Source organism: Limanda limanda, chromosome 15 (genome assembly GCF_963576545.1).
Source record: "Limanda limanda chromosome 15, fLimLim1.1, whole genome shotgun sequence".
In the NCBI taxonomy this organism is placed as follows: domain Eukaryota; kingdom Metazoa; phylum Chordata; class Actinopteri; order Pleuronectiformes; family Pleuronectidae; genus Limanda; species Limanda limanda.
In genome coordinates, this window is record NC_083650.1 from 8,730,293 (window position 1) to 8,745,699 (window position 15,407).

At 42.0% G+C, this 15,407-nt stretch overlaps 1 protein-coding gene across 3 annotated transcripts in view; it reads left to right on the top strand.

Moving 5' to 3' along the window:
* The first annotated feature begins 3,916 nt into the window (after positions 1 to 3,916).
* LOC133020942 (E3 ubiquitin-protein ligase NEURL1-like) overlaps positions 3,917 to 15,407 on the top strand; it is a 31,232-nt gene continuing 19,741 nt past the window's right edge. For all 3 annotated transcript variants that reach the window (XM_061087714.1, XM_061087716.1, XM_061087717.1), the window contains exons 1-3: positions 3,917 to 3,950; positions 9,006 to 9,247; positions 10,922 to 11,243. In XM_061087714.1, coding sequence (XP_060943697.1) covers positions 3,917 to 3,950; positions 9,006 to 9,247; positions 10,922 to 11,243 — 598 coding nt within the window. The remainder of the gene's footprint in view (positions 3,951 to 9,005; positions 9,248 to 10,921; positions 11,244 to 15,407) is intronic.

The following is a 15,407-nucleotide window of genomic DNA, read 5'->3' on the forward strand; positions in this document are numbered from 1 at the left end:
TGTGAATCAGTTACTGTGTAAGTAATGTTGTGAGTCCCTTCTGGCTACAACTTGCCTTATGCCAAATGCATGATCAATAAAGGTTTCCTCAGTATCTATCTTAAGTCACTGTCACATTTGAATGCTGCGTGACAACTTGATTTCACCTCTGATACATGCCTGCTGGGTGGGGTTCCTCCTCTGTTGACACCCCCTTGTTGAGGATCACATGATGCTCTTGTGTTGCTTTGTAATGTTTTGCATATGGCTCCGGGGCGAGGGGCCAAACTCGGAGTTGAATGGTGTTTTTGTTCAACACAGATCATCCCCGAAGAGAACAAGCATGCGCACAGCTGCCTAAAACAAGGCTGTCAAGATGTCTGCGGAGGCCCCACGCCAGCACACCCCACCAGGCAGCTGCTGCCTGCCAGGCGCCCAATCTACAAATAATCTACTGTGGGAGGACGGATCAGTCTGTTCTGTCGGGGTGTACAGCATACGCACTTGAGCTAAAGACTGTGTGCAGAGATAGGGGAGAATAATGGTTTACTAAAAGTGCTGTGAATAATGTTTTGAGCCATTTTTGAAAACTTAAAGGAGCAGCAGTGTAGGATTTATTAACATCCAGAGTTGAGGTTTAAGATTGCAGGTAATGTATATGTTGCTGTACAAGCATATACAAGTGGTGTTCAGGTAACATTAAAATACAAAAGGACCTCTCAGAAGCCAGTTTTCTTTCTGGTACATGATGGCGTAGCATTCTTAGTTACAGGTGATTATACACTTATGAAAGCACAATTAATCTGCCACTACATACGCCTACACCCCACTTCACATTGGTCCTTTCAGCCCTGTACTGTGACTCCTGTGCATGGATGGATTACTATGCATCCTGCAAGGGAAAAGGCCAAAGGTTCTCTTTTGAACAGACATTTAGCAAATCTTGAAGAAAAAGTCAAGAGAGACACAAAACAAAAACAAAGAGATGCGAAGCGACCTCAAAGAGACAGAGAATGATTACAGACATCAGCCTGTGTTTCTTGTGTCTGTGTGGTTTAACAAACATCAACAGACGAGATGTTGAGCTGCTGCCTGCATTCCAGAAATATGCATACTGTACATCCAATGGCAGATGTCTCCTGGTGTGCAGCAGTGTTGCGCTAAATTTAGGCAAAAATGTTCCAAGCGTTTTGTGTTTTTGCAATTTTTATTTTGTAATTGCTAGATAGTTTGCAACCTTGGTCAGTGCATGATTAGTGGCATGCTGCTTTGATATCACTACAGGACGCAAGGCATCATGATTTATCATTTCACACTGAACAATACTTTTCCTTGTGCTACATAACAGCCCGTCAGATTCTGACAGCCCAGTGATCAGGTGGCATGTCAAATTCCATTAAGTGTGACTGCCATAGCCAAGGGGCCCATGTCATAAATTCCTTAGTGTTCTGTCCACACTGTTTGATTCGATATTTTTAGTTCATCCCAATTTCCTGTGACAAATAAAATATGTTTGACTATTTTTCAGTGAAAATGGCAACGTAAATGCTGCATGAAATACCCAGAGTCGTACTGTATGGCTTTACCCTCGTTGCAAATTGCTTACAGACAGTGGAGCTGCCCGCAATCAGTTTGTATAAACAATATGAGAGTATATAGCCCGTGCTACCGAGCCAATAGAGAGTCTCACAGGCCTGGCTGCCGACACAAGTTATGCAAACGCAAAGACGACAAGGCAGATCCTGAGAGGTGCCCGCTGGGAACCGGGGCCATTACTGCCAACTCTGAACCTCTGAAGCCAGACACTTCAGAGACACCCCGATGAGTTGTTCCATCACTTTATAGGAAAAAGTTGAAGCGCAAAAATGTATCGAACTACACTTTTGATGGTAGATCGCATCTGGCAGTGATCTGTGAATTTAAACTTTTTGAAAGTTGCAATGAAAGTAAATAGATCTGTGCAGGTTTTACCACGTAATCCCATTAAATGTACTACTCTGTCTCAAAGAGCAAAAATCAAAGCTGAAGTTAATCTACTACACAAGTCTTGCTGTTGGAGCGTAATTTCCCAGCATCACGTTATGCCTGAAGCCAGAGATGCCTTTGCCTGGTCAATGTGGCAACTCCACTGTCATCATACATCAGCGTCCATGGTCCCACAAGCTGCCGAGAAGATCTTGAAACACTGGAGTAAGTAAACTGGCTTTAGATCAACACAAAACAACACAACCTTAAATATCAATGACTAGAATCCTGGATCTCTGCTTTATCTGTCACTTTCATTAATTTCCTCTGGGCGGGGGTTTGAGTGGGTTTCTGTCAGAGGGTTATAAATTCTCGTCAATGTTGTCAGTAGGCTACACTTTTGAACTTAGGACTGGGCCATATGTGTGTGTGTGTGTGTGTGTGTGTCTGTGTGTTGTGTCTGAAAAAGTAAATCAAAAAGTGCAGCTCTTAATACCGGCGTAATCGTTGTAAACGTAATGACCAGCATGACAAAGCGAATCATCAGCCTTCCAGCAGTCTTTAGCTTAGCTACAATGCCGAAGTAAACAATACACAAGTTAAGAACACACAAGCTAACAACACACAAACTAACAATGCCTAAGCTAACAATGCCCAAGCTAACAACACACAAGCTAACAATGCCCAAGCTAACAACACACAAGCTAACAACACAAAAGCTAACAATACACAAGCTAACAATGCACAAGCTAACAATGCACATGCTAACAAGCACCTGAAACATCCTAGGGGACAAAGTTACAAAGCTTTACCCAGAATCAATGACAATGTTGCTGACTAATTAACAACAAACACACTTTCCTCTGGACACACACACACACAAACACACACACAAACTTCAGCAGAGCAGCACCTCAAACTAGCACTTACCTGTGTAGCTTCACTTCAGCAGCGCCCCCCAGTGGCTGAATGACCAAATAACCTGTGCTTCATGGGCAGTTGATATCGATAAATATCGCGATAAATTATTATTTTCTCTTAAGTTTAACGCCTGAGTTTTGTTTCCTGAGGGAAGGATGTGGTTTTAAACTCTTCTTCATATGCACTGTTACGTGTTTTTAGCCTCTTAATTAATCATATGTTAATTTATAATATATAGTAAGGTTAAACTAGGGTCTAGAAACTTGAAATAAAATCTATTATTGTCAGAATCATTATGAGCACAAAATTTACAAATCTGATGTCATACCTCCCTACTGTGCATGTTGTTACATCGCTATTGAGGAAAAATTATATTCATAATATTGTTTTAATGCCCAGCCCTACTTGCACTGTTTCTTATACCTCATCTGCTGATTGAAGCGATTCCAGGAAGCTCTGAGTTTTCGCGTGTGAATCTAACAACCAAAACAACAGAAACCAGTCTGTGTCTGGTGAGAAGAGCAGATTACAGTTAAAGGAGGAGGGGCAGCAAACAGGTTAGTCAACAGGTGGAGGACACAAATGTTTAAAATAGACTTCAACACAAAAAATGTTAAAAAAAAACTGCTGAAAGTCATGTTGGGATGAAATAAGAAATAAACTTCTAGGTATTGCCCTCGCGTATAAAGACCCTAAATAATGATGATATATGGCTCGTGTGTTTGGAAGCTGCAGCCAGAAGCTCCACCTCCCCCCCCCCCACCTCCTCCACCTCCTCCACCTTCTATGTGAATCGCAGCGGGATGAGTGCGCGGACAGGAGGCGGCCGCTGTGGATGAGGCTTCGGACGGTCACAACGTGCACCAGAGGAACCAACCCGCTCGTCCACCGTGCCGGGACTTTCCTCTCAGTGTGTGTGTCTGTGCGTGTGTGTGCGTGTGCGAGTGTGCGTGAGCGGCGTCGTGTCCCTCGAGCATGTCTCCATGTGAATAACCCGGAGATCCGGCCGGACACTCGCAGAGGAGGTGAAGGCACCTTGCGTCCCGCAGCCATGGGGGGTCAGATCACCAGACACACCATCTACGGTAAGTGTGCGTGTTGTGTGCGTGTTGTGAGACCTCAGTGGGTCCGTGTCGTGAATGAAATCAGTGGTTTTTATTTCATTAGAGCTCTCCTGCAGCTTCAAGCCTGCATGTGTGCATTGGAACTGTATAGGATGCTTAGAATAAAATACAAAAAGCTGCTGTAGTCAAGTTTGAACCCCTCCTGTAAGTCACGACTGTTTCAGAATAAAAGAGGATCTGATCATAGTGTTATTTCAGAATGTGATAAGAACCATCCACAGGCGGATTGATGCAAGTTTCTCTCAGTCCTGTTGGAGGCTCCTTCGGCCTGAAGCCTGTTTACAGTGTTGTGATTAAAAACAAAGTGCATCAAGCTGGTGGCTCACACCTCCACTTACTCCCCCCCCCCATCTGGCTCGTTGTGTGTTGTTAGTGATCACACTAAACATGTTGGCAAACACTGTCACATCTCCTTCACATCAGCTGATCAAATACACAGTGATGGTAACAGGTGCATGTGACACTTTTATTCGTCCATTTTCACATTTCAGTATTTATTTGACAACCTAATAATAAAACATTGACTGTTTTCATTGCAAATACAATGAATTGTTACAAAGCACAAAGCTGAAGAAGTATTCATTTGCGTTCCTTTGACAGTGTTACGTAATCACTTGTCCTTTAGTTACATTCATTGTATTGTAAATAGAACTTGCAGAATACAAATTCACTTTAAGATTATCACATGTGTGTCGATTAAGTGTGTTTAACTCATAAATTCTATATATAAATTCATATAAGATTAAAAGTTTCCTTTGCAAAAGCTTATTTATTTAACATTAGTGTAAAGCTGCAACACTTTTGATAATAATGATGTTTAATTTTTACTTTTTCTGGTTCCAACAGGTCAATTATATATATATTTATATTTATTTATAGTACTTTAAATTACTGTAAATGTACTATGTTTGGGTGTTGGTTGAACAAAACAAGCAACATTAAGACATCACATTTCTTCTGACGTTTTACCGACAGACAATACATCGATTAATGAAGTATAATAAACACACAATGACTCAATAATGGCAGTATTCCCTAGTTCCAGTCCTGATTCACAATATACACGCTCATTTCATTTTGGCCTTCAGTGACTTTACGAGACGTTCCCTGATTATAATCATATCGTTTGGCTTTAAACAGACACACATGTTACTGCACTGTAAGTTAATTGCTATTCAGAACATCACCAGGCAACAGTAAACATTCCTCATTTCCCAGATGGACACATGGACACTGGCCAATCCACATAGTCCAATTTTTTTTTCCAATTTCACTGTAAAGGACCACAGGTGCTGGCAGGGCCGCTGCTAGAAATTCTTGGCCTTGTGACAAGAGTCCAATCAGGGCCCCGAAAAATGTAAATACTTATAATCCCTGTCATGTGTCAGGGGCCCCGTGCAGCTCAAGGGCTCATGAATCATTCAGCGCTCACCTCTCCACTTTTGGCAAACCTGCCTGATTGTACTATTGACGTTTAGTGCTTGACCTCAGCCGAGAGGTCGGACCATTTTCTTCTTTAAATGCTGATTAGTTTAACGTGTTGAGTGTTTTAAAGGGTTTTAATGATTATCCCAGCGGTGAGATTAACAGGGACCACTAGCTCTTGTTTTCTCGCTCATAAAAATTATCATTTTAGTTTTTGTTTCTGTTATGACCCCAGTAAGAAATAAATAAACGCCTCCAAAACCAATGGATGACTTATTATTAAAGATCACTAGAGCTGCAACAGTTAGTTAATTGATGAGCTAATCTGGAACAAATTTTCACAAATTATGTGGTTCCAGCTCAACAAGTGGTGTTTTATTTTTCTTGCGTCCTCTTTGAGAATGAATTGAATATCATCAGACAAGACACAAAAAAACATTTACACATTAAGTCACTTTGTGCTTTAGGAAACCATGACTAGCATTTAAAACTGTTTCCTACGAAAAACATCCAAATGATTGATGAATTGAAAATGATTGTGAGTTGCAGCCTTAAATCTTACAGCACAAACACTGTACTGTACTATACATGCACAACAGGCTTTTGTGTCTTATATGTATGCTGGATAAGGAAGTCTATGTTTCAAGTCAATTTAATACTGTTGACTTTATTTAAACATAAAGTTGATTTTAAAACAGTTTTTCTATTAAAAAAAGACTGGTACATGATAATATTTATGAATAATTGGTTTGAATATATGTTTGTTTGTAAGAAATATTATACAGAAACTACTGGACAGATTTCCTCATCACTGAGTGGAAGTCAGGGAAGACCCCATTTTAATTTTGGTGTGATTGTGAGATAAGGCTATTTCTAAACTTTTGCTATTTTCCCAAAGAATAATTCATGGATCTGGATGGGAAAAATCTGGTACAATTCAGTGCAGATTGATTGGTTATAAGAGGACTTTTACAAGATTTTTTTATTTAAACTTGAAAGTGTTTTAGATTAGGTATTAGGTATAGATATCTCATTTTGAAACCACACATGCTATGACATATTTGCAAGAGATTAGAACAAACAGCCGCCCCCGGCCTCCTTTAGGCGGCTGCCTGCGTCACCTTGATAGTAAAGTCACAGCACATTAGGGCCTCTGCTCAGGGGATTACAATCAAAGGAGTGCAGGAGGCCAGGTGACACTGGCCAGGGCCTCTCTGGCTCCGCTCTGTTTGTCCTCTCAAATTAATGACAGCAAAGTCCCATTGTGTGCGGTGGCGCATTAAGCAACATTATCCTTCCTTAAATTGCTCGTCTGACGTTTGTCAAGGCACCCCTCTTTTATCATGACAGGGCTCTGGTCACTGTTTACCAGTCTCCTCCTCCAGGTTGCACGACTTTTTAAACACTTCTCAACAGCCGCTGCATCATCGGCACTTTTGGCTCTCACCAACCTGTCGCTTCCAGTAAATCAAACGTGGTATTTTTATTTATCCATTTATTTACTTATTTGACTTTAATTCATGGTTTATACAGTCCAGTTCCTCTGCGTGCTCTAAACACTTTTAAACCAAACTCTCCTGGGATGTGAAATTGGAGCTGCCCCTGAAAAAAGAGGCCAGAGAATCTAAATTCGCAGCAGCCGAAGCTAGATTAGTTTTGTCAGAAAAGGAGAAACTATCTGACACTCCAGTTGGACTGAGAAGCGGGGGTGTTGCTGCAGTTGCCCCCCCGAGGCCTGTGAGGTGTTTCTTCTGTTCTAAGACCTCACAGGAAATACTCTGTTCAGTCTCTGGTTGAGTACAATACAGTCCTATTCTGTTTTCCTGAAGACATCATGTCTGACATGACATCATGGATGCAGTAGGGTCGAAGGATTTGTTATGACTTCATTTAAGGCCACTGTTTTGCGCCGAGCACAATTCAGCATTGTTCTGCAGCGACAAGAGCATGAGAAGATCCGAACAATTACACTGTGCTGAGCCCAGAACACTTGGCAGGGCCGCTCTGATTGTGATTAAACGGACTGTGCAGGAATACGTGATCCGCGGTGGAGTATTTCTAGTTTAAAGCAATTCTACATTTTGTATGTCTTCAACCACAGCTCACAAAAACAAACAATGCGACCTAGTGTCAGAGGTCATGTGATCAGTCATTGCCAACCCTGACAGTCCTAATTGATTTGTCTCCAGGGTACTTTAGCCCTCCAAGGTCACTCAATGGGCAGCGAAGAATCTTTCTCTCAGCGACGGCTCCTGCAGTCGACATTTCTCACAGGCGAACACATGCAGCTCCCACACAGTTTTCCAAATTTAGGTGTGAAAATACAAGCAGTTCTCAAGGAGAAGAAGGAAGTGTTGATTAGGCCTCTATGATTTATTTAGCACTGAGTTTTGGCTTGATTTCATTTTACTTTAGATATCATTGTGGAGAGGACTGAAGCAGTGTCAGACAGAATAAAATCACCTATATTTCATGAGAACATGATGAGACTTTGAGAAAGTGCCTCCCTCGCTTCAACAAAGTGACCTTGGCTTTGCGCTGAAGAGAAACAAAGATGGAGAGAGTTGGTCATAATAAGAGGAAGGGATTATGACAGCAGGCTCATGATGACTTGACTGGATGTCTTTAGCAGTTTATACCCAACATGAGAGATTTGATGCAAAAAATAAAATATGTTTGACCTTATTACTTATTATCGTGAGCAAGGATTCACGTGGTTACAAATGTAAAAACTCAAGATGGATGTGCCTCCTTGATGACATCATTTGTACTCTGTGCTGTAGTGATCGGGGGATGGAGTGATGGTATCGAGGTCCTGGCGATAAACATGCTTGACCAATCGCGAGGCGGCACATCCTCACACCGACAAAGTTATTATGCATATAATCAAATCTCATTTACATGCAATTACTTTGTATATATGGCAGCTGGGTGGTATACATACAGATAAACTATATGATTGACATGTGCTCATTACAGCCAAGCAACATTTAGCAGCCTCAGTATAATAGTTGCTTTGTTTGCACCTTTCATGAATCTTTTCTTTCCTTTGTCCGCTTCCTGCCTACTTTCCTTCTTTCTGCACACTACGTGTTCCAGGACAGAAAGAAACAAACCTCACAAGAAGCACACACCAGTCGAAAATTGGCAAGATGTAGAATAACAAAAAGCAATGGGTGTTACTGGAAATGGTCCTTTTCTGAAATTAGAGCATTTTGTAAGAACCTCTCGCAGCTGTATTGTTCACTGTATTTACACAACCAAGGGAGCAATTCTGTCCTCGTGGGGTTTATTTTCCATCCGAGGACATTTTCGCATGTAATTTACCTTTGTGTTGTCACAGTAGGTGTGTGATTGTAACTGTCTTATCATTATGCGCAATAATTCTAATTCATTTTTGCCTAATTAGATGTTACGTGAGCAGATCAAATATGTGAGGGAAGTTGAGAATGTGACATAATATTGGACTGTTATGTAAAACAATGCCTATGGCCGTGCAGAGCATCTAATCTATTATTCTAAATCATACAGTATTGTTTGCTCCCCACTGTGTAGACCAAACTAAGCAGCAACTTGTCCTTCCCTACCCAGATTCTCTGAACGCACCGTTTCCCGCAACATCCCACCGGTGCCACTACAAGCCGAAGCGCTGCCTGCCTATACAGCCATGTGGAGGCTTGTCCTCCACCCCTCTGCTCTTTCACCCCAGCACCAAGGGATCGCAGATCATCATGGACATGTCCCAGAGGACGGTCAAGAGACAGGCCAGCTTCTGTAACGCCATTACGTTCAGCAACAGGCCCATCGCTGTGTATGAGCAAGTACGACTGAAGGTAAACACGACCCTGCTGTGTGTTTACGACTGTTTTGACCCAGACCTTTTTATATCTTCAGCAATGTGTTTTTTCCCCACAGTTAAACACAACTAGTTTGAGTTTTACCGTCACGAAACAATGAGCTTTTCTAGTCTTGATCACCACTCAAAGTGCTTTATAGTATAGTTACTTTATAGTTTATTGGCATTCACACACACACTTTATCTATGAGGGACAATCCAGGTTTCAGTATCTTGACCAAAGACATTTTGGAATGCAGATGGGGAAGACTGGGCTCGAACCACCGACCTTCTGGTTAGAGGACAACCGCTCTATCCCCTCAGAAAAACCTGCAATGGATACACATAATATTATTATTGCAGCCATATATTATTGGCTGGTTTCACTAAGTACCAAATAGCCAAACTATAATTTACTGAGTAGAGTGCAGACCTCTGCTAAAGCCCAACAGTCCCCAAATGAAACCACATTAAAATTCACTAGATCCAGATTTTTATTTGCTTTTTTCTATTCTCTTCAGAAAATGAAAAATGAAGAATTTAACCTTGTTTTATTTTTGTCATAAATCAGGGACGTGTCTCATAAGTCGAAATTGGCACCAGGTAACCCCCTCCCCCCTCAAAGGATAAGTGGTATCTATAAGGGATGGATGGATGGATGGATGGATGGATGGATGGATGGATGGATGGATGGATGGATGGATGGATGGATGGATGGATGGATGGATGGATGGATGGATGGATGGATGGATGGCCTAATCTAAGCAAACTCCATACTTTATACAAGTTCTATATCTGCAAGTGATAGTTTACAAACTACCACTTGCAGATATAGTATTATATCTGCCACAAGTTTTGCTCCATGACCAACATCAGTCATCCTGTTGGCTTCCACTTCTTCATTAAAAACAATAGAGAGCAAAGATGTCTAAACTAATAAGATACTGCAGCATCAACATTAGTCCACGCTGCACTTTTATTATCAGCACAGTCGAGTGGTGAGACACAAACTTTGACACTCTCTCTTTCATTTTTCTCTCAGTCTGTTTTTGTTTTTCTTCTCATTCCCTCTGTCTCTCTCTCTTCATCCCCCGTCTTTGCTCCCCTGTTTTCATTTTCTCTCTTTTCTCTCTCTCTCTCGCTGCTCTTGTGTGGGCCAAAGCGGCAGCAGCTTAGAACAAGTTTCCACTTCACTTATCTGCCCATCTATGTCTTGAAAGTGAGAGAGCAGGGCAAGCATTGCCATGTGAGGAATACTGTTATCTTGCAAAGTAAGTAGAAGGGCGAAATAAGACAAAAATCGTTTGCAGGTGAAAAACACACCGAGGTATCTGGTTTAAGTTTGCTGAGCACAAATGTTGTTTTTAGCCAAGTTAGAGGCTTGGTAGTGTGGATGTGCATATCTCGCCAGCTAGTGCACTGAAATCATTTCTCCTTCAGGATTCTTTCATAACTTTGGTGAATCTTCAATGTATCATCAGGTCAAATAGTGTAGAAAAAATACAGTGAATTAGCAATTGTTATCATACTAACACACTAATTCCAAAAACATCACAGAGCTGCTATAAAATGGCTATAATCTTGATTTTAACCTTATTTAACTCAAAGTTCGCACTATAAAAAGAAAATACAGACTGATCAGCATCACTGATTAAAAATGTGTTCTCTCCAGATCACCAAAAAGCAGTGCTGTTGGAGCGGCGCTCTGCGTCTTGGCTTCACGTGCAAAGACCCGTCGAGGATCAACCCAGACACCTTGCCAAAGTACGCCTGCCCCGACCTGGTCTCCCAGAGCGGCTTCTGGGCCAAGGCTCTGCCCGAGGAGCTCTCCAATGAGGGACATGTCATCTCCTTCTGGGTGGACAAGAAGGGCCGTGTGTTTTACAGGATCAACGACTCCAGCCCCATGCTGTTCTTCAGCGGCGTGCACGTCTCTGAACCCCTGTGGGCTCTCATAGACATCTACGGCCTCACCAGAGGGGTCCAGCTGCTAGGTGAGTGATACGTTCAGAACCAGAATGTCACTCAGGAAAGCACATACCTCTGCCAAGGCACAACAGCCTCCTCAAATTCAATCAAGCCACACCGGGTTCTGGTTAGGTTTAGCTTGTTAAATAACTTTTTTTCTGACGGTGCAAGAGACTTGGAAGAAATATGTATCCAGGTTTTGGGGGGTCAACCTTTCTAAAGGTATTATCCCCGATGTGCAGAAACTCAAAAATGTCAGACCCCTAAATATGTTTGATATCTTTATAAAGATCGCTTAGAAATTAACAAAGAAATTCTGTACGATTTTTAGATCACGTGTCATCCCTGGGAATCATGTGCATCTGATGTTCTCTCAACTGTGAGCAGCTACAGGGCATGTTCGAACAGCGGCCCTGTTTCTTCCCACACCCACCAAATAGCTCAGTGGAAAAAGATGGTGGGAGATTAAGTAGATTGAACAGTTACCACGCTCGTTTGTATCAGAGAAATCTCCCAAGAGGGTGGAAATGTCAGAATGTCTGAAATCCATTCAAACAAGCTGTTAAAAGGGTCATTTCATGAAAGAAGTTAGGAGCAAACAGGTCCTCCACAATCGCTAACAGCAGTTTTTCACCACGATGAAAAAATCTGGAGGACGTTTGGATTGCAAATCGAGATACATTTATGAAACGCATCATGTGTTGAAAACAGCTGTCTCCAATTTCTTCAAACAATACCAAAATATGCAAAAGAGATAAATAGGGATCCTTGTGGATGCCTCGGGACCTATTTATAACCATTTCCAAGAACTGCGCTGCCTCGCTCCAAAAGAATAGAGGCTGTCAGCGCCGTTAATAAAAATAGAAGAGGCCACCATATTGTGTAGATAGTGCCATTTAACCTCATTTATTGTGGTGTGTTTGACAACGAGAGGCGCCCTATCTCGTGATGGGCTGTTTGGTATCTAGCGCCAGAGTGCGACTATCTGGGGTTTGCTGGCCTCCTGGTGCCGAGCAGCACACAGCTCATGTCGAAGAACAAGAGGAGTGTGTCGGACATCCCGAGAGGAGGGGGGGGGATGCAGACAAGAAAAGGGATGATGTCAGGTAATGACATGTCCTGGGTGTTTTTTTCCAGGACAATCAATCCAGTGGAATGTCTCACTCTTTGAATCCAAGTCCGACTATGTGACATGTGTGAAATGAGAACGAGAGTCCAGCTCACCAAAACTATATTGTAGCATTTTCTTTTTCAACTTTACAACTGAAAAACAACTTTCTCTGCTATTTGTAGTTATTCTTCCTTGTACTCTACGCCTGTGAATAAGGCCGGCAGCCCCTAAATCCCAGCGTTTCCACTCTGGTTTTCCCACATCGATCACCTTCATCCCCACATTGATGGTTTAAACCGAAAAGCCTCGGCCCCTCAGTCGGCTGAAGGATCACTTGGCTATCAGCTTTCCTCTATAGCCCAAGAGCGTCCTTACTCAAGAGCATGGTATATATCAAAGGGCCGGTATTGTCTCAGAAGTTGGCTGCAGTTCAGCAGACACTTAGTCTTTGAAATATGGGCGGACACTTCAAAGTGTGGTTTTGCAGACTGGCACATGGGCCTGTTTTCCTTGAGCAGAAGGGCAGATTTTGATTCTTAATGATGCTTACACGAGGCTCGGAAAACGAATGCTACACCAGCTGATAAATTGAGCCAAATTTCACCTGTTGTGGGCTTGTTATCACACAATCTGTCCAGGTGGGAATTACAGATCTGCTGCGGTGGTGGTTTTTTTCCACAAGACAAATGGAGCGTGGAGCTGTGAATGAGCTCTCCGGAGTGGAGAGAATGGCTTGTTATGGTGACTTTGATTTGGCCTTTGTGATAAATGTGCGCACGTGTACGCCAAAAATACAAGAGAAAATTGGTTGTGATGACTGATGGCTGATTGTGAAGCCTGTTGACTTAAGTAATATGCATTGCAGCGGCTGCGAGATAATGTTTTCTCCATTGGTTTTTACAGAAGAAGATCACTTTACCTGTCACCGAGGACACAAATCAGCTTGTAAAACAGATATATCGGTCTGTGGGCCGGAAGAAAGAGTTTTAAGACTGCTCTATCGACTCTTGTAAGAAACTAAAGGAGAAGTTGACGTTCACTTTATTTCAACACACTTTTATTCCCTGTTAACATCATCGGGGTTGGACCGACTGCAGTAAAGGCTTCCTAACAAACTTGATATATGAGGTTTAAATTACTGGCCATTTACCCGAATGGGAGGCGGTAATGAAAGATTGAGGTTGTGTCCGCAATGACTCATTCAGTTTTCCCTACTCACTGTATTAGAAGTTATATGCAGAAGACTAAATAGTAATGAGTTGTATTGAGTTGAATTAGGGAAGTATTGGATCCAGCATTTCTACAGTCTGTCAGATTCTACATGTGAATCTGCAGAAATGGTGGCGGGGGGGGGCAAGATTTTGGGGGCAGGAAGCTTTCTGGTTTCCGTTTGCAGCTCGACCTATCGTGTTTGAGAAGGCTTTGGTGGCCCACATGTTAATAGTTGGAGTGGAGTCCAAAGGAGGCGGAGCACATCAAGTGAAATCCATCGTCTCTCTATCATCAGACGATAGCAAATGCTGTCTGAGATTGGACCAATACGAAAATAACAGTCAGGATATCATAACTTTTGTGGCTCGATTTTGAATGTTTTGTTTTTGTCTCTTGTCTCCCAACTTAATGAAAGTATTTCCCTTCCCCTGTCTCTTACTGTTAGATTCATATAATGAGTACAATCTTTCTCTCCCTTGCTTTTAATATTTCATAGATTAGTTATAAGAGTGATCAAGCTCACATGACAGCACATCAGCACAACTGTCAAAGTGTGTCTGCTAGGGCTGCAACTAACGACTATTCTGATAGTCGATTAGTCACCGATTATTGAAACGATTAATCGACTAATCGGATTATGAATGACACAAATTCTCAATTGCTCTTATTTAGCAAGCAGCTTTTAAATTTAGCTTGAGGTTGTTCGAGGCATGTGATGACTGAAAATAAAGGCAATAAATATTGATACTTCATCAAAAAAAAATGTCTTTTAATAAACTTTGTTTCATATAAGGGTACTGTTGACACAAAAGCAAAGACAAATCAAGTTTTTGTCCATTTAAAAGCAAGGACAGGCAAAGTGCTAATAAAACAAATAAATTAAAAATCAAGTATTCCTTTTTCCTGTTAACAAAAATGACAGGGAAAGTAACAGCAATAAAAACATCAACAAACGAAACTACAGTCTTCTTCTGACTAAATAATTGTGATTAAAAAAAGACGTTTGTCAGGCAATAGGATAACATAACGCTTTTAAACTCGTTAATAAAAAGTTTAAACCATATTTTTGTAATGGATGCTAGAATCCTGCGCGCAGGTATAAACGTTTATATATAACATCTGACAGAGGCGAGTCCGCATCGTCTCCGTTACGAAGTCACACGTGACTCCTCCTCAAATGCGCGTGTCCTGCTTCCATGGAGAACAGGTCCGCCGCACACATACTGCAGGTAGTTTTTTCCGGGCTGTTCTCCCGAACGTTTCACTTTCTGATACGCGATGCTGCTGCAGCGGAGGCCGCCATTGGTCCGTGTTTTGACGCTATTGCACATGCGCGACTTTCAGAGATAGAAAGGAAGCGAGATGGCTCACTCCTCAGCTGCTTTCATCAGCACCTCCGGTAAAACGACGTTTAGTTCAACTGCACGGCACGAAAAACACGTGTTATGACGTAACCAACGAATCATCGACGAGTAAATTCGTCGGCGACTATTCCTGTCATCGATTTTTGTCGACGACGTCGACTAATCGTTGCACCCCTAGTGTCTGCGAAACGCTAAAAGAGGTGTTGTGCAGAGATCCTGTGATACTGCTGTTAAAAAGGTATTTTTACTGAATCAAAGGAAGCCATCGTGATGCTTCCCTGTGTTTCTGGAATCAGACACGTGATGTGTAACACATCAGCGTCAGGTCCTGTCCTTCTTGCTCAGATGGCTCTGTAACCACCTACACTGCCATCTTAAAAACAGAACCTTGTTTCCCCCCTATTCCCTGTTCATAATTTTTAGATGGACTAAAGGCACAGCATTAGTGCCTTGAACAGTATAAAAGAAACTAGTGTTACAGGCACAGTGCGTCATTGCCATTC